We start from the raw sequence: 18211 nt of genomic DNA on the forward strand, positions 1-18211 counted from the left end.
CAGGACACCAGGGTTTCACTCCTATGAATAGTGCCTGGGCTGTACGCACCCCTGACTTTTAGCATCATATTCAATCTCTAATTTTAATAAAATCTCCACTAATCACATAATAAAGATCCATAGCTGGTTAATATATTACATATAAGAAAAAATAGATTTTAGCCGAAATAGTTTTCCTTTACATGTTTGTAACACATTCAAATGCCTATGAGAATAACTTTTTAAGCTATTTTTTTATCTTGAAAAATAAAATAGCTCGATGTGTTTTGGTAAATAACTGTGTCCCTGTTGGTGATCTGCTCATTCCCAAGCAGATGGATTCTAATTTGCCACCTTACAGGCACTGTGATATACCCCCAGGAAAAGCAGCTTATTTGGACAACAAGGGTAATAATTGAACTCAAAGCCAAACCTTAAGACAAATGATCCTGTAAAGATGTTCTTTCTTCATAGTCAGCTATCTTGTTAGATTACTGATGAAGAGGACACATAAAGAAAGAACTCAAATCAGTCTTTCTCAGTTCATTCATTCCAGTTTAATTCAATATAGTCATTGATTTAAGGCCTTACATATTGATGTTTTAGAGAGAGATTTAATCATCGTTACTTTTTAAAAGCTTTCCATTTTCCATTCTGTTCTTGCTAGAGTTCAGAAAGGTGGTCCAGTTTCGCAGCAGGAGGATTTGAGACCGGCTGCTGTTTGCTATTTAGTGTCCAAAAGTTCAGGATAAAGTGCAGTGTCAACCCCATGGGTCACGATACTGTTTTATTCATTGTATCATGGAATCTTTCTTACTTGATCAGTAGTTCATACGAAAAAATAACAGTAGAAATGGCCTTTTATGTTGCTGACACCTCAGAGATTCTTTTAAGCAGTAATTTTTGGATTTAGAGACTGTGATCATTTCTCACTGTCCCTATATTGCCATTGTATTCCTCTATATTTGATGCAAGCCCAAACCAACTATGTGTCTTTGTATTTTATTTCCTGAAAAATGAAAGCTGTCAGGTTGAAGCAAGATGTATTCTTGGATATTTTGAAATTCTAAGGGCTGTCTCCATTGCAAAATGGAGAGTCCTGAAAGGAGTATTAGAAACCTAGCCCACTAAATATTTCATGGTTGAATGTGGCCTCTTTTTTTTTTTTTTTTGCGACAGAGCTATCCATCACACTCCTCAGCAGACATCAATTCCAGTCTTCCTCCAATGTCCACTTTCCACCGTAGTGGCACAAACCATTACAGCACCTCTTCCTGTACGCCTCCTGCCAACGGGACAGACAGTATAATGGGTGAGTCGTACAAGTGTCGATTCTGGCGCCGACAGTCACGGTCAGGGTTTAATAATGTCGGACCTCTTTTTTTCTCCCCATAATTGAAGAGCAATCAGGCAATGAACATTTGTCACACAACTGAATGAAAATACATGAACCAAACAGAAATAGTCATTGGCTTATCCATAATCACTTTTTTTTTGGGTCACAAGAAACTGATATTTGGCTGCTTGGTTCATTGTGAGTTATTAGATTGAACAAAGGTTGAAATAGACCCAAACTACCTTGCTTCTCACACTCTCAAACAGTGAGCAAAGTGAACTTTTATAACACAGACCACTGATGACTAATGAGATAGGGGGCAAGTTAGCTCTTGATAGTAATTACTGACCACTTCCCAAATTCCAGTCACTGTGGTAAACTCTTAACCATGACATACCACAGTCTTCCAAAGACTAGTTCCTGTGAAATTCGTGGGTGGTTATTAATACCTAGATGGCTTCACCTCCTGGAGAATGTGGTGTCACGGAGTCCTTCAGAGGGGAAGAAGCATTTGCTTACTGATTGGAGAGCAGCTGCCTGGGCATCAGAGCTAGAAGTTACTCACTGCCTTTTCTCAAGCAGATTTACTAATGAGTTGAGGCCCAAGCAGAGTGCTACTTCCCAGTGAACTAAACCATCATCCTCTGGTTTCTTATGATGTCAGTTGTGATTCTCTCCCAAGACCGATGATTCCTCCACCAGCGCTGTCTCCTGGAGGAAGGAGCTAGGCAGGTGTCCAGCTGCCCCCAGAGGAAAGAGTCCAGGCTGGGGATTCTTTCTGAATTGGCCTTTAACAACTTTGCCATTCAGAGGAATCGCACAGCCTGGACGTTCCAAGGTCTTATTAAAACCTCAGACTTCACTGGTCGCCACTAATCTGGGCCTAGCTCAAACTCACACCTTGCTTGCCCTCAAGATCTCTTCCTGTGGGTCCCTGATGAGAACATTAACCGTATATTTTAGAGAGAAGAATATGTGACAGAATAATCCTACTGTTTATTCCCCTTAGCTCTCTGCAGTTTTTCATTTTCTGTAGAGAGTCCGCAGGAGTTGGGAAAGTGGTATGAATCACTTATGTGGGAGAGTTTTTGATGAAAAGGAAGAGATGTGCTTTGAAATGTTGTAAATATAATTCTGCCTAAATAATACACTCCCTGCTTATTCAATAATATATTTCACACTTGAGATGAGCCACCTCACAGCCCTTCACTATTATGTCTCACTAAGAAGCAAATTTACAAGAGTTTCCATTTTCATAACTTTTCATAACAAAGCTTCTACAAATGTGTTGCATCAGTTTGATGCATTGGAGAGGAATGGACAGAGGTCACATGGGGAAGTTGGGTTAGCTATCAATGCAGTTTTGGCAGATTTGAAAAACAAGAAGAAAGAAAGAAGTGCAGAACTGAAAGGGTGAGAAAAGCATATTTCACTTCAGTGTGGTTTGACAAATGGAAAGCCCCTTTCTGCAGTCATGAGGTCTCGTTATAAAGAAGGATGACCGGTCATTCATCCTCTTACACGGCAGGTTTCCTGTCTACTTGTGGTTTGAGTAATTTTCTTTTTTAGGAAGGTATAAAGGTGGAGCAAAAGCTTGAGTTGAGGAAAACATACTTGGGCATTGTTTGAAAAAATGTTGTGTTGAATGATGTACAAAACAGTCTTTCTGGGAGAGAGGCACCACAACTTGGGAAAAAAGAGATATTTTGAGATGGAATAATCATTCTCCATGAGCTGTGGTCAGCATGGCCACAAACCCCAGTGGGCCTAAGATTTGCTTTATTTAAGATGGTTGACTCATCATTACCCTGTGGATGAACAGGAATGTCTGCTGTCCTTCTTCACTGGGTCTGGGCAGCTATGGAGTAATAGATGACTTCTGCCTACTAACAGGCTCAACCACACAGGAAAGATGGAGTGAACTTGTTATACAGACCACAGGGCCCTGTTGAAGTGGAGGGAGGGTCTCGACAATAATAAAAGAGCCATAATTTTAAAGGGGAAAGTCTGAGATTTCTGGAACCCAGAAAAAGGTTTTTAAGAATAACTTTATTACATAAATTGTTCCATAATCATGGGTATACTTGTCAAAATCTATTAGCAGAATGTGAGAAAGCTTTATAATCTTCTCAGGAAATAAGTAGAGAGGGTAATTCAGCTTTTTGGAGGAACAGACCTTTATTAACTTGCATAAATGCAATTATTACTTTAGGATTATGTTAAGGGAGAACATTCTAGAATGCAATTCCTTACGTTAAAATACAGAGGAAAATTTAAATATGCTAATAAGCCTTGGTATTGCAGGGTGTCGAGTGGCTCGTGTTTCTTCCCGCTTTAATTTTCTTAGGCTTTGGATTGATTTTCAGAGTGTGGTAGAAGTCAGGGATGGCAGCACGTCTGTGTAACAAGGAGAGAAGATTTCTCTTCTGATGTTAGTGATACTTCCCTAACAAACAGTATGGATTAATAGGATACATCTGTAGACTTTTGAAAGTATTTGGCATATACTCACTCATTCTGAAATGCAGGAAATAAAGAAATATTACATTGCCTATATCTCAAAGAACAAACAGAGCTAATTAAATAATTGGTAAATAGAGAACACATAGCCTAACACATGTTTGAGATTACACACATGATTCCATAGAAAATGACTATAAGCACTGCTAATGCCGTAAGAATGGGATTCAAGCACTAACACATGGACATCACATTTTTCAAGTTTTCTTGGTGAAAAAGCACAAGGCAATGCAATCTCTTCATAAATGGCGTTGATGTCTTAGGAAGCTGCTTTTTTTTTTCAGTTCAGAAGGAGATCATTGCCCCGCTTCTGAGTTTCATGTTATAATGTGTCCTCCCGGCCATCAGTGAATGTCCTGAACTGATCATAGACCAACAAAATGCATGTGGAGTGAGAGGCAAGCTTAGCACCGTCAGAAGGTGACCCCCTGGAATCACGCCCCCTTGTCCCCCATTCTGTCCTCTGCATTTCAAAGATGGCAGACGCTCACCGAAGCTTGCGATGGCTTGTGTGACTTGGTGGGGTGATCACGGTTTCTCGTTTTGTTTTGTTGGCTCTTGCCCTTTACTGCCCAATATCATTTTTTTGAGAAATAAATGCTTAAGGACAGCACACCCCAATTATCGTAACAGGATTTTTTTTTTTTTTTAATGACACATTCATCCGTGGATTTTCAAGAGAATTATCACTTATTTTACTTGGGGCATGGAGTCCACTATTTTCCTCTGAAGCCTTGTCAGCAAACTCTGGAGGTTACATTTGATGTTTCTGAATTGGAAGGGTCTATGAAGCTCCCTGGAATTACAGGAATATAATGCACGGGACACAGCATGGATTCTTACTAGTTCAGCTGGTAGAGTACCCAGTTAAAGAGAAGAGCTAAATCCAGAGTTACCACCATCAGAGCTTGTTAACTATATTCCTAAAATCCTTCCAGGGCAGTGCGGCTGGATGTACGTGGCCAAGTGTTTAGATGCCAACCTATAGAGGATAGAAATGTCTAGAGGATAGGGGCACCTGGGTGGCTCAGTTGGTTAAGCGACTGCCTTCGGCTCAGGTCATGATCCTGGAGTCCTGGGATCGAGTCCCGCATCGGGCTCCCTGCTCGGCAGGGAGTCTGCTTCTCCCTCTGACCCTCCTCCCTCTCATGCTCTCTGTCTCTCATTCTCTCTCTCTCAAGTAAATAAATAAAATCTTTAAAAAAAAAAAAGAAATGTCTAGAGGATAGCAGCCACATATATTTTGCTATCTACATATTTCCTTCTTACCCACAATGTCCAATCCCTTCTTGACCAAAAAGCTTGAGAGCACCGCCTAGCCTAACGGTCCCCTGAGGTTACTCAATGACAGGAGTGCTCCAGTACCCCACTGGGGAATACCATGTGTATACCTTCCCAGAGTGTGACCCCTGCTTGTTTGGGACTCCACACCCTCCCTTCCCCTCGGAGGGAATTGGACATAAAACTAACATAACGGTTATAATAACTATTATTATTCCATTAGTCTTTAACTGGCCTGCTTTCTAATGCATGGTACTTCCCATGTTTTTAAACCTCAAACCAAACAGTGTTGAAGGAACAGACTGCCATGATTGATTTAATGCAACATATGCTAAGGATTACCCTGGAATATCTATCTGGTTCCTGAATTAATCTGGCTTACAACTTTCACTTCTAATGACATGTTTGTATGACATGATGCATTTTAGTATGTGGCTTTTCTAGTAGAAACATTATGTCCAATTCCCCTTGAGGACTTGGTTTCACAGTAATTTTATTATTAGAATAGTCACATAATATTCACTTTGTCTTTTGTAAGAATCTTGAGCCTTCAAATACAGTTGGGTGATGAACAGGCACAGAGCATAAGAGTAATATGGATTTTATCCAGCAGTGACATGGCATCTTAGTTACAAAGACCACCAACGGAGAACAATAAACTAGTTTGATTTAAGTCTTCTCGTCCATTTCCTGCACATGGTCCTGGGGCCCAACTCCCCCCTTGAATTCCTAGGAATCCCTCCTGCTAAAAATTAGTGCATTGTGGCCTATATTTGAGTCTTTATTCTAAAATCGTGTGTAGTAGGAATGCTGGAGATACTCCTTCTTTTGTCATCTTTATAGAGATGAACTCATGGCTTATTTTGGAAGCATTATGCTGCTTCTAATTGTTTAATCACATGAAGGTCACTTGGACATAGTTCAAAAAACCCTAAATTTTAAAGCAGTCATCATCTTTTGGATAAATTCACTATGAATTATACTACTTATTCCTTTTAGATCTTCACAGTGTTCCCAGCCTGAGGTTATGGGTGTGCAATAAAGGGATAACACATTTTCCAAATTCTGACTTTCAGTAGCCGGTCCCCAGACACCGCTCATTCTGATGTTGCGATTAGGGTGTGTTCTAATAGGAATTGCTGTTTTCACAAAGCTGAGATTGAGACCGAGGGTGGTCCCACATGAAACCGAAGATACCAGACCCTTCTTTCTGCTGCATCTTCTAGCCAGCAACAGCACCTGTGTTCAAGCCATCTGAATAATGCTTAGGGGGTTGGCAGTCTCGAATCCTCCTACAAAATTGCAGTTCCTTTTAATAACTTCTCATCTTGTATTCATATTTACCTTACCACTTTAGAGACTGATTTGTTTTTGTTTTTTTTTCCTTGAGCAACAGAAATTGATTAGAGCTAAAATAACAAGAAATCAATCCTGTCTTTACGTAGTAGGGGCAGTATTTTTATTCTCTTCCTATTATATGAGCATTTTGGCAATTTCTAATAATACGAGTTGACAAAAACTTGGGCCTAGAACAGGAATCGAGCCTGTTGCATGAAAGCCACAACGTGGACCTGATGAGCACAAAGTTTGATTAGAAGTGTGTTTGGCCATCCACGACCCATTACTACTCAGTATAAAAAAGAGGATGCCACTTGAGAATTTAAATTCACTTTCTGATTACGTTTGCCTTTGGACAAAGCAGTCACACAAATAAAAAGAGAAATCTTTAAGAGAAGGACCCGTGTAGCCTAACATGTTCAGGGGCTCGGAAATGTGTCTTCTCCCACATTTCCTGGAACAGAACAAAAGGCATTCCAAGTGAAAGGGCAGATTGGCCCCAGTACGCGGCTTTGAAATTTAAGCCCCTGGGTTTGGCCCTCCAGCTGCTGCAAGGTGGAATGGCTTCATGGGAAAAAATAGTCTGTTCTTATCAGTAGCTTCCATGAGTAGCCTTTGGAGTTTTCTGAAACATTCTCATGACCACATGAGGTAAGAAGTTGATTCTAGTTTTTATTCTACTTCCTGAGTCCTAAAAGAGGCACAAATAGAAAGTTTAGTTGGAAAGGTGTAGTACAAAAGTAATCTTAATGATCTTATCTTGTCTCTTCTCAAGTATGATTTTATGCTGTATATATATCATTTATTTTTTAAATTTCCCTAAAATATTTCTGTTGGTTTTCATGAAAATATATTTTGAAAAATTTATCACCCTCATGTTAAAGTTGTTCAAAGGAAGGTTTAGGCTTTTGAAAGCTACTACTGTAGTAAATTTTATCTGTAATTGAAACAACCTCTTATCTTTTTTGGTGATTTAGGTTTTTTTGTTAGGTAATATAATTTTTTTTTTCCGGTGTGGCTCTGGAATTCCATTTCACAAAGATCTGTTTTCTAATCAAGCAGATCACAAATTTGTTTGACTGATAAATCTAATTTTTAGGTATCTGATAATATTGCTTCTAGGAAAAAAAAAAGTATCTAATTGCCCCCAAATACAATCGTAGTACATGCTGAAAAAATGTTAGTGCTCTCTGTGCTTTCAAAATCTTTATTATTTTCTCTTTAGAACTGTCTTTCATTTTTAGGAACTCCTCACTGCAGAAATTTTCATTTTCACATGAGATTTAATTTCAGTTATCTCTTATATTTAAGTATTTTTAATATTATTGGCATCTGGGAGCTCCTTCCACTAGCTCAATTGTATGTCTGACCCTCATTTCAAAGGTGCACTTATACTTATAATCCTTAGCACTAATAACCAATATAGTTTTAATATTATGAACTTGTGATATAAAAAAGGGTGGTTTTGTCAGAGGGTGGTTGCGTTCCTTTTATTGCATACCAGTTTTCTTTCAGTTTTAGTAATTAACAAATGAATATGGGTGTGGGTTTTGTTAAACAAATAAAGCATACCTCAGAAGATTATTGACTGACATACCCAACATATAACTATATAAAAATAGCAAGCACAATTTAACTATGCTAAGCAGAGGTCAGGAGAATGAAATTACAACCTAGAGAAGCAGAGAATTCAACCACTTGAGATCTGACCCCACTACTCCATTTTACAGATCTGGAAGCAGATGACACATTTGTCAGCAAGTGCGCTTTCTTGGGTCAAAGAGAGGGCTGGGAATTTTTTTTTTTTTTTAATTATGTCATGTGCAATGAAGTTCTGCTTGGATTAATCAGTTGATTTGAAATTTCCTTTTCTTATTTCACAAAATAGTGAAAGACGGCTCCTTGAAGTTTAATAGGTTTTATTTAAATACTATGTTTATTTGCTAATGTTCGGACCTTAATAAATGTCACATGCCCAGTGTTCTAAGTGTTGTACTAATACTGTTCAGTAGAGCTGATACTTTGACTTCTGTGCCAGAATCTATATCTTTTCACAACAGTCCTCGGGTTCAACTATTTTGTAGTCAAAAATACCAGTGTTTAAGATGACAGAGATAACTTTGTGAATATGTAGACTTGTTTTATCTCCGGAATTTGAGACCATCCTGATTTTTTGTAGCGTCACAGTTCAGTTTGTTTGTTTGTTTGTTTGTTTTAATGTAAACACAGACTGGAGTATGTGGAGAATACGTGTTACTTGAAATATTAAAAATATTTTCTCTCCTAAGAAGCCAGACCCGTTATAGACTTTCTGTTTTATTTTTGCTGAAAGGAGCACCTCGTTTTGCTGTGTATCAAATCTTTTAAAAACTGGAAAGCAGGCGTAAATTACTTGTGAAGACAATTCAACTGACTCTATGAAATAGCGAGAAAAGGCACACTTTGAGGATTTCAGAGATCTGAACATACTGCTTACCGCTTAGCAATGAACCTCATGTGCTCACATGCTTGCTACCATTCTCCACTAACTACTCCTGAGCAACAAGGGGCCAAGTGATAACAACTGAAACACTTCATCTTTAAACCAAGGTGTCAGGTTTATATTTTATCTGTAAAAAAAGTAACATGAATATATTTGACATCTACCTCAGCAAACAAATTAATGCTAATTAAAGATTAATGTGTTGTAATTAGCATTAAAAATGCAATTAAACTGTGAGTAAATGGACCAGGAATAGAAAATTGTTAGACGGCTCACCGCCTGGTTTTTCAGATTCTGCCTTTTGTTTTTGCAGCAAATAGAGGAAGCGGGGCCGCCGGCAGCTCCCAGACTGGAGATGCTCTGGGGAAAGCACTTGCTTCGGTGAGGAAATATTGACTTTGGACTTCATATGTACCATTGTGGAAGGGTGAACTTTAATCAGAAGTGGACATTTGGAATTGTAGAAAATGAATGGCAAATAGCTTTGATTTCTGGAAATGCTAGCTTTCTTGTAGAATGATGATTGGAAAATTTGAGGAGAGATCTCTGAAGCTTCCAGGGAATGGCTGACCCTTCCAGCTTGTCTCCTCACAGTGGTGCCAAGCAGTCCTCAATTATGGATTTGTGGATATTCTCAAGGCCTTTTGGTATATAGATCTTCTATCTTGATTTCTTATTTTTCTCTAAATTCATATGGTGCTCATTGACCATCTAAGACTGACTTGGCATGGGGCAATTCTAAAACACTTTGGGAAAGGCACTTAAAAAAAAAAATGACCATAACTGAGGTCCGTGAGAAATTGTCACCTAATTGGCACCTGGGGACTCAGCTTCTTTGCCTCGCCTGTCCACCTCCAGGAGGCTGGAATTGAACATTTCTTGCATGTTCACTACTGACAAAGTAGTACACCTCATTTGTGTGAGGCCGTGTGCCTGGTATTGTCTTCAAAATCTACACGTGGTTGTTTGCAAATGTAAGTGGGGATTTGTTGCTCTAACATTTTGTCTCTTTGGTTGGTTTTTCCTTACCATTGGGAGCATCAAGTAAGTTTAATTTAACGTTGTGACCTAAGTGGAAGTTTATACTTCATCTGGCCATTCTTAAGCCTTGGCATTAAATGCCTCAATCATGGCGGAGAAGGAGTTGGACAAAAAGCATAGAGATGATGCTGTCTAATCTGTGTGATGGAGGAAGAAATGGGGGCTTGGGGTGTTCATGTGGCTTGCTCATGGCCACGGAGCCATGGTAGGGCGTGGGAGGGAAAGGATTAGAAGCACAGTCTGTTGACCCTGGTCCAGTACTGTCCCCACCATCTTACATGAGCTCATAATTCTTGGTTTGAAAAATTAAAATAAGTGTTAAATCTTTCATTTTACAATATTGGTACTAGAGTCAATTGCTACATGTATTTTATGACTCGTAAGTTTTAGGTGAATTGCAATGACACTTTGTCATTTAAAGAAATGTTGATTCTTTATTCCTAATAAATGAGGGTGTTTTTTTTTTTTCCCCCACTGTTTTAAGATCTATTCTCCAGATCACACTAACAACAGCTTTTCATCAAACCCTTCAACTCCTGTTGGCTCTCCTCCTTCTCTCTCAGGTACTGTACCTAAATTCAATCCAATCATGGTACCGGTGTATGAAAACAATTGCCCTCTTGTACTTCCTGGTGCGGCAGGTGGAAACTCCTTCCCTCCAAAAGCTCAAAACAGAACATTTCCAAACAGAAAAATGGAAAGGTCTGTCTTTTCCACTGCCATATGAAAGTACAGCCACTCACATCCAAAATTTTTCTCAAAAATTAGATGTTTTTAGAATACTTAGGCATGTGGAAAACTTCTTAAACTTTTCTTAGCTTTGTAGAAGATATTCAACAGAATAATAGACTCTAAGAGACATCTCAGGGGGTGCCTGGGTGGCTCAGTCATTAAGCGTCTGCCTTCGGCTCAGGTCATGGTCCCAGGGTCCTGGGATCGAGCCCCGCATCGGGCTCCCTGCTCGGCGGGAAGCCTGCTTCTCCCTCTCCCACTCCCCCTGCTTGTGTTCCCACTCTCGCTGTGTCTCTCTCTGTCAAATAAATAAATAAAATCTTAAAAAAAAAAAAAAAAGACATCTCAGGTGAGAAAACCCAGTTAATATAGTCAGGAATATGAATATAGATTATATCGTCATCAAATACAGACTGTTCAAAAGGATCATTTTCCACAGAAATTTTAGACTTTCCACGTGTCCTTTTTAAAGTCCACCTCACTGGCGTGATTGAGGAAAACTCTAATTTTGTAAATAGAGAAGTAACTGTGTGGAGCAAAATGGGATGTTTGCCTTTAAAATACAACAAATTAACATGACCTGTGGCTTCAAATAATAAAATTATAAGTTGTTGAATTATTTTAGTAAAGCGTTTCACTTTTCAGAGGTCCATTTAAGAGGCTCATTGCCCTTTTAGTATAAATGCTTCCAGAAGGCCCTATCTGGTGCATGTCTCTGTTCTTGGGAGGGAGGACAGGTGGTTTCTAAAAAAGAAACTGAATCGCATCTGTACCTGATTGAAACTTGACCTTACTGTAATTTATAGTAGAGTCACTTGCCTAAATGCTCCCTCCTCGATCCCTGTTATTCCCTGCATGCAGCACTCACAGGGCATCATAAACTGGATTCCCGGTGGAGAGTGGGAGGTTTCAGACTGCACAAAGCTTTCAGAGGTGATGGCCATGGCTTAGGTGGGACTGAATATCAGCCTTTTCCAAAACTCCGTTGACATGGTTGGGGGGTGGGGTGTCACCAAATGGAGAAGGGTGGCTGGACCTTTAAGTCCACATGTCCCAATGGACAGAATTGAAACTGAAAGGACACAGACATGATATTAAGAAGATAATGGAACAGTGTTAAACATTCCCCGTGACAGAAAAGGAAGGGAAAGTCCAGAAGTGTTATCCACTCCTGAGTCAGTATTCTACTGATAGGCTCTGGGACATGATCACCAGTGTCAATGTCCAGAGCCAGAGAGAGCCCAGTGAGGCAGGGGGTGAGGGAGTCTGAGCAGGGAGAACTCCAAGTTCCCCATTTCACACAAAGCATCTTTAATTTCATCTATTTTATCACTTGGGGGAAAAAAATCTCGGGTCTAAAAAAGTTTGAGAACAACGATTTTGGTCTGGCACTCTGATGTTACAGATGAGCGTACTAAGGCCCGGAAAGGGTACGTGACTTGCTGAGGTGGCGTGAGCATCAGTACCAGCGCTCTGGCGAGAATCCGGTGCTCACCATCCTACCGCTCCATTTCTAGGTTAATGATGGGAACGTTAGGATGCACAAATCATTCCAGAAAACGCCACAAACACCCAAAACCTGAACAGCATCGTCTGGGTGGGAGACACAGAAACAAGGCCAATTTGGGGGTCCAGCTAATGCACCATGAAAGACCCCATATTAGGAAGAGAGAACTTTACAAAGATGTAAACATGGGGATAAATTGCTATTTTCACACTGAAAGTAGCTGGCTCTGTCCATATTCGGTCACTACAAGTAATTGAACAAAATATCCTACTTTTATGTAGCATAAAAATACACATCCATGCACACCCAGAAATGACAGGAAGAAGGGATTTTTTTAAATGCTAACCATGTCAGGGCATGAGATTACAGTGAGGTCACAGATATTTTTTTCCTTTCTTGAATTATTTCTTAGTTTCCACACAGAGTATGCATTACTTTAAATTTAAAAGTGGTTTTTATTTTGTAGGTTAGACATGTAATATTTATTGTAGCAGGAATCAAGTTTAGTGGATCACAAAATAATTATTTTCTTCAGAAGAAACCACTTACTTATTACTGTTGTTATATTGAGTTTTTAAATTTCCGGTTTAGTGGAGCGCTGCCAACTAATCTTATTCCCTTAAAAAGTTTGGAAGGCTTATCCCTTTTTAAGGATCATTTTTAAAACAAGTAGCAATGCTGTTTTTCATTGGTGACAGAATTTTGGTTTCACAAACTGGCCTTGCATGAAGGTGTAACAAAATCCCCCTTTGCTTTCTTAAAAGTGCCTTGACTATGTAGTATCTCTTTTTTTCAGGAGGAACCCTTCCTTGGCTAAATTCAGAACCAATTAAATGTTCCCTTTTGAGGGGCGCCTAGGTGGCTCAGTCGTTAAGCGCCTGCCTTCGGCTCAGGTCATGATCCCAGGGTCCTGGGATCGAGCCCCGCATCGGGCTCCCTGCTCAGTGGGAGGCCTGCTTTTCCCTCTCCCACTCCCCCCTGCTTGTGTTCCCTCTCTCACTGTGTCTCTGTCATATAAATAAGTAAAATCTTTAAAAAATAAATAAATAAAATAAATGTTCCCTTTTGGGAGGAAGCCTGAGAGAATTCCGAGTCTACATCAAGTTTGAAATTGAAAATGTTTTCCTTGTCCCAAAATTCTTGTATGGGAAGTTTACATGTATTTATCTTAATTGTCCAAATGAAAATAAGCATTGCTATTTCTAAAAGAACTGTTTAAAATATCTGCGAGATGGTTTTCAGATTATATAGATCTCATTGCAATCTCCATTTTACTATCAGCAGGCACAGCTGTTTGGTCTAGAAATGGAGGACAGGCCTCATCATCTCCTAATTATGAAGGACCCTTACACTCTTTGGTAAGTCTCGTCTGTTAATCTCTCCTCTAGCCATTTGGTGACCATGTTTCTCTTTTTGCATCTGGTTAACTCTCCAAGATTCTTATTTCACTAACAGAAACTTCAGATTTATGTTAAGCACACAAGTTTGGTTAGAGCCAGAGTTATTAGACTATTATTTATTCCTGTTTGTAGATTATAACCCAGATACTACTACAGTGTAAGCCCCAGGGCTCCAAATACCTAAGACCAGGTAAGAGATTAAAAATCTTGGAAAGATAGCAGTGTCCGCCGCATCTTTGGGAAGGGTCCCTGTCAATGAGTTAATAATTCCTGATATAATAGCGCTGGAGTTCCAGCCAAGCTGCGTAGCTGGAACACTTGAAGATTCAATATACCTCTGCTTTACTTTCCAGAGTGGCAGGCTTAGAGGCGTTCTCCTCTTGACCTCTAAATAAGAAGCCTACTGTCTGTTTCCTCATTCACTTTGGTTCTCCTAGAAATCTAGTAACATCATTAAATGTCTGTTCTTCCAGTGGCAAACAGCTGAAAATTTCCATGGGTATAATTAATATTACAAACACTCCCATGATGATTCAGTGTCTGACACTCTAGTCTTTGTCAACTCATGGTGGATGTGGCTGGAAATGTGCATGAAATCACACTGCTCTGGGCGGCCTTTGGTCAGTGTATGAATCAAATGGGGAGAAGTGGCAACAAGGAACTCTGAAATCCTTCAGGGGTGGGTTTCCCTCTTTTCCTCCCTATTTTGAGATAGAACATGGAAGAGGCATCAATTGATCCGTCTATCTAACTTAATGTCTTGTCAGCAGCTCAGAATTTCCTTTCTTCCCTTCTGGCTTACTGTTTGAATTAAGGAAAATCTAAAAATGGAAATATGAAGGTGGATTTCCCCCTTGGTTGTGGTCTTCCTTGCTGTAGTGTGGGATCATCCAGCTATGCATTTTAGCCACAAAAGGCAACCACAGGGTAAGACAAGGTATGCGCTACCTGCCTTGCCTACATTAATTAATTAATCTGCAGCCCACATCCAGATAATCCATAGTTGTTCTAAATGTTTACCTGCATCAATTATTCTCTGGGATCCATCTATCAAAACTAGGTTATGTCCAACTATAGAACCATAAAGACTCGGTTTATAGTTATGAACTATAGCTTTAGTTCTCTAAATACTCAACACTCTCAAGGGGATTTGCAAGCAGAAACTGCTCTCTCCACCAGGAAGCTGTGAGCCAGAAAGGGAGATAGGCACACGTATTACTTCTTTTCAGTGCTCACATTCACACTTGGAAGTATATCTTATCGTTCCCATTTTTTATAAATTATGACGTATAGACTCAAAGAAGTTTAGTACCTTTTCAAAGATTTCATAAGTAGCAGCGAGGAATCTAGGGAAGGTCTCTTAACAACAAAGCCCACCAAATCAGAATGTTCTGTACCATAGACTAACTGTATTAGACATACATTCCTTCTGTCAGTACAGAATAATTAGAAATTGTTATTCTCATGCAGCAGAGCTGGTACATCTGGTTACACAGCCCATTGGAAATCACAGTAGGCTGTAGCATGATCTAGTCCAAAGAGGCACTAGATTTGAAGTCCAAAGACTTAGATTCAATCCTAACTGTACCATTTCCTGGCATTGTGACACCAGGTAATTAATACTTAAGTTCTTTGAGCCTCATTTGCACGTCTATATGGAAGGGATATCATGTCTTCCCTGCTTGCCTTACACATGGAGAATGAAGATCCAGTGAAATGGCGTATTTTAAAATGCACACTGGAGAGTGGTGTGCAGATGTTTACTTGCTATCATTATTGATCATACTGCAAAAAGTGAATACACATCTACATGTCCTTTTTCTTCACCAAAAACTATAGTATAGACCTTATCTAGTTGCAGAAAACAGGATCCCAGTGGCGGGGATGAAAAAAAAAAGGTCAGTTGGTTTTGAATTGTATAATTTAATTATATAAGGTAGTGAATTTTATACAGAGTAAGGGCTTTGAAGTCATTAGAAGCCCCTGGTGAACAGTTGATTCATGACTTTGTGATTCTTCAGTCTTGAAATCTCATACCACTTTGGTTGGCATAGTTTTTGTAATTTTTTTTTCTGTATCCGTTTTGAGTTCCCAGTCCCCTCTACACACAAGGACAAGCTGGTGATAATAGATAGAAGGCAAGAAACAATGGTAAAAATAGATAGTACTCAGTAAGAAACTATAGTCTGCATGTATTTACCTGTCCTTGACTTGATACATAGCACTGTATCATATGCTACAGAAAAGATGAAGGAAATAGGCTTCCAAGAAGATAATGAAAATAATTTAATTGGGAAACTCTAAATGCATCATCTTCCCATTGTTAATTTTTTGAAAATTTTAATCAATATCCGCTAGAATGTTTCTTAAATTCTATAGATTTTTTTTCTGAAGTAAATCTAAATTCTCTTTCAAGCTAGTTCAATACAGTATAGCATATGTACATTATAATGTCGAGAAGAATTACAAAATATACTTTGTTCATGAAAAATAACACTATGATATACCATTAACATTTTTCACTACTTTCTTGGGAAGGTCACTGTTTATTTTTATTATTGATTCAAGGAAATAAATTGTATTGGAAACATATATTCAGAAACTCAAAGTATGATTTGTGCCAACTCAAGTTTTACTTCTGTAACCTATGCATGCATTTCAAACTAAATCAAATTTCACAACATTTATTAACCAACAGCAAAGCCGAATTGAAGATCGTTTAGAAAGACTGGATGATGCTATTCACGTTCTCCGGAATCATGCAGTGGGCCCATCCACAGCTATGCCTGGTGGTCATGGGGACATGCATGGAATCATTGGACCTTCTCATAATGGAGCAATGGGTGGTCTGGGCTCAGGGTATGGAACTGGTCTTCTTTCAGCCAACAGACATTCACTCATGGTAAGTGATGAAATTTGTAGACTCTTCAGTTACTGCATAGAATTAGAATTTCAAGTATAAATACCACTGCTGCTGTTTTTTTCTTTTTTAAACAGCTTTATTGAGATACATACTTCACTTACCTGCATTACACCCATTTACAAGTTTACAATTCCTTGTGTTTGAGTATGTTCACAGTGTTATGCAATCATCACCACAGTCTAATTTTAGGACGTTTTAACCCCTGAAAAAAGGAGAGAAATCCCCACGCCAGTAGCAGTTACACTCCATTTTTCCCTCTCCCTGGACCTTGGCAATGACTGTGTTCTGTCTCTATAATTTGCCTCTCTTAGATATTTCCTAACCCTGGAATCAGACAATATGTGATGGTCTTTTCTGACTAGCTGGCTTCTTTCGGTTAGTGGAATGTTCTCAGGGTTTATACATATTTCATCCTATATCAGATCATCATTCCTTTTTATTGCCAAACATAGGGATACATTATATTTATCCATTCACCAGGTGATGGATATTTGGGTTATTTCCACTCTTTGGCGATTATGAATAATGTTCCTGTGAACATTCACGTACTGGTTTTTGGGTGGACGTGTGTTTTCATGTCACTTGAGTATATACCCAGGAGGACATTGCTGGGTCATTACTGGTGTTTTAAATTCTTCATCTTAGTGACGTCATCTAGAGGACCCAACTTTTTTGTACATGTTATATTACTGGCATTTCAGATATGAGTAGGTTGAAAGTTATTATTATCAAAGAATCCAAATCAATGTCTTTTGATTCTGAGTGTGGGAGGTAGAAATATGTGGTGTGTTTATCTGCCTAAATATATGGTGTGGGACTGTGTGATTTAAGGATACAGTAGTTTATCACTGCCCATTTATGAATAAGTATTTATTTAAATAATATTTAAGCAGATTTGTCCATATTACAACTGAAATTTCAATTGTGCCCATTGCTTTTGGAAATGATTTGGGAATGCATTCGCCTTTTTTGGTGATTATGAAAATTCAGATTTTTTTAAGATTTATTTATTGATTTGTGGGGAGGGGAGAGCATGAGTGTGTTGGGAGGGGCAGAGGGAGAGGGAGAGAGAAACCCTAGCAGACTGCATGCTGAGTGCCGAGCCCGATGTGGGGCTTGATCTCAAGACCCTGAGATCATGCTCTGAGCCGAAACCAAGAGTCGGAGGCTTAATGGACTGTGCCACCCAAGTGCCCCAAAATTCAGAATCTTCCTAACAAAATGTTAAGTGATGACAGTAAGGTGACCAAATGGGTGGAGAATTTATTACTAATGATTCTGCGTATTCTGCTTATAAACACCTGCCTGATCAGAAACACTTTAGTGTCCTGTTTTGTACTTTGTAGGCTCTTAAAAAGTTGCTTGGATGAAAGCCTATCTTCTGTTACCAATATAGCATCTCTTGTTTACTGATGATTCCAAAAGGAGAATGCAGAATAGGCACAGGTTCTTCTGAGGCTTTTTAAGTTCTTGGTCAAGAGGATTCTTCTGTCCTCCTTTCACTTTCTCTTAATAAAAGACTGAGACTGAGAGGACCATCCTGAGCGGTGTATTATGGAAACCTGCAACCAATTTGAAGCCCAGAATACTGGTATATAAATAGAAGCAATGAACTCACTTGTAAAACGTGGAAAGATATTTCTGAATGCCAAAGCTAAATGTTTTTTTTTTT

The 18211-nt window shown here is 39.1% G+C and overlaps 1 protein-coding gene across 45 annotated transcripts in view; it reads left to right on the plus strand.

Moving 5' to 3' along the window:
* The window catches only part of TCF4 (transcription factor 4), a 353993-nt gene that overhangs the window by 306329 nt on the left and 29453 nt on the right, over positions 1-18211 (plus strand). For 36 of the 45 annotated variants that reach the window (XM_081801147.1, XM_081801151.1, XM_081801164.1 and 33 more), the window contains 5 exons: positions 1159-1291; positions 9250-9317; positions 10462-10540; positions 13498-13574; positions 16315-16518. In XM_081801147.1, the coding sequence (XP_081657273.1) occupies positions 1159-1291; positions 9250-9317; positions 10462-10540; positions 13498-13574; positions 16315-16518 (561 nt within the window). The remainder of the gene's footprint in view (positions 1-1158; positions 1292-9249; positions 9318-10461; positions 10541-13497; positions 13575-16314; positions 16519-18211) is intronic. The other 9 variants (XM_081801162.1, XM_081801157.1, XM_081801178.1 and 6 more) reach the window with 1 other exon arrangement.

Source organism: Leptonychotes weddellii, chromosome 13 (genome assembly GCF_054177405.1).
Source record: "Leptonychotes weddellii isolate Sample4059 chromosome 13, ASM5417740v2, whole genome shotgun sequence".
NCBI lineage: Eukaryota > Metazoa > Chordata > Mammalia > Carnivora > Phocidae > Leptonychotes > Leptonychotes weddellii.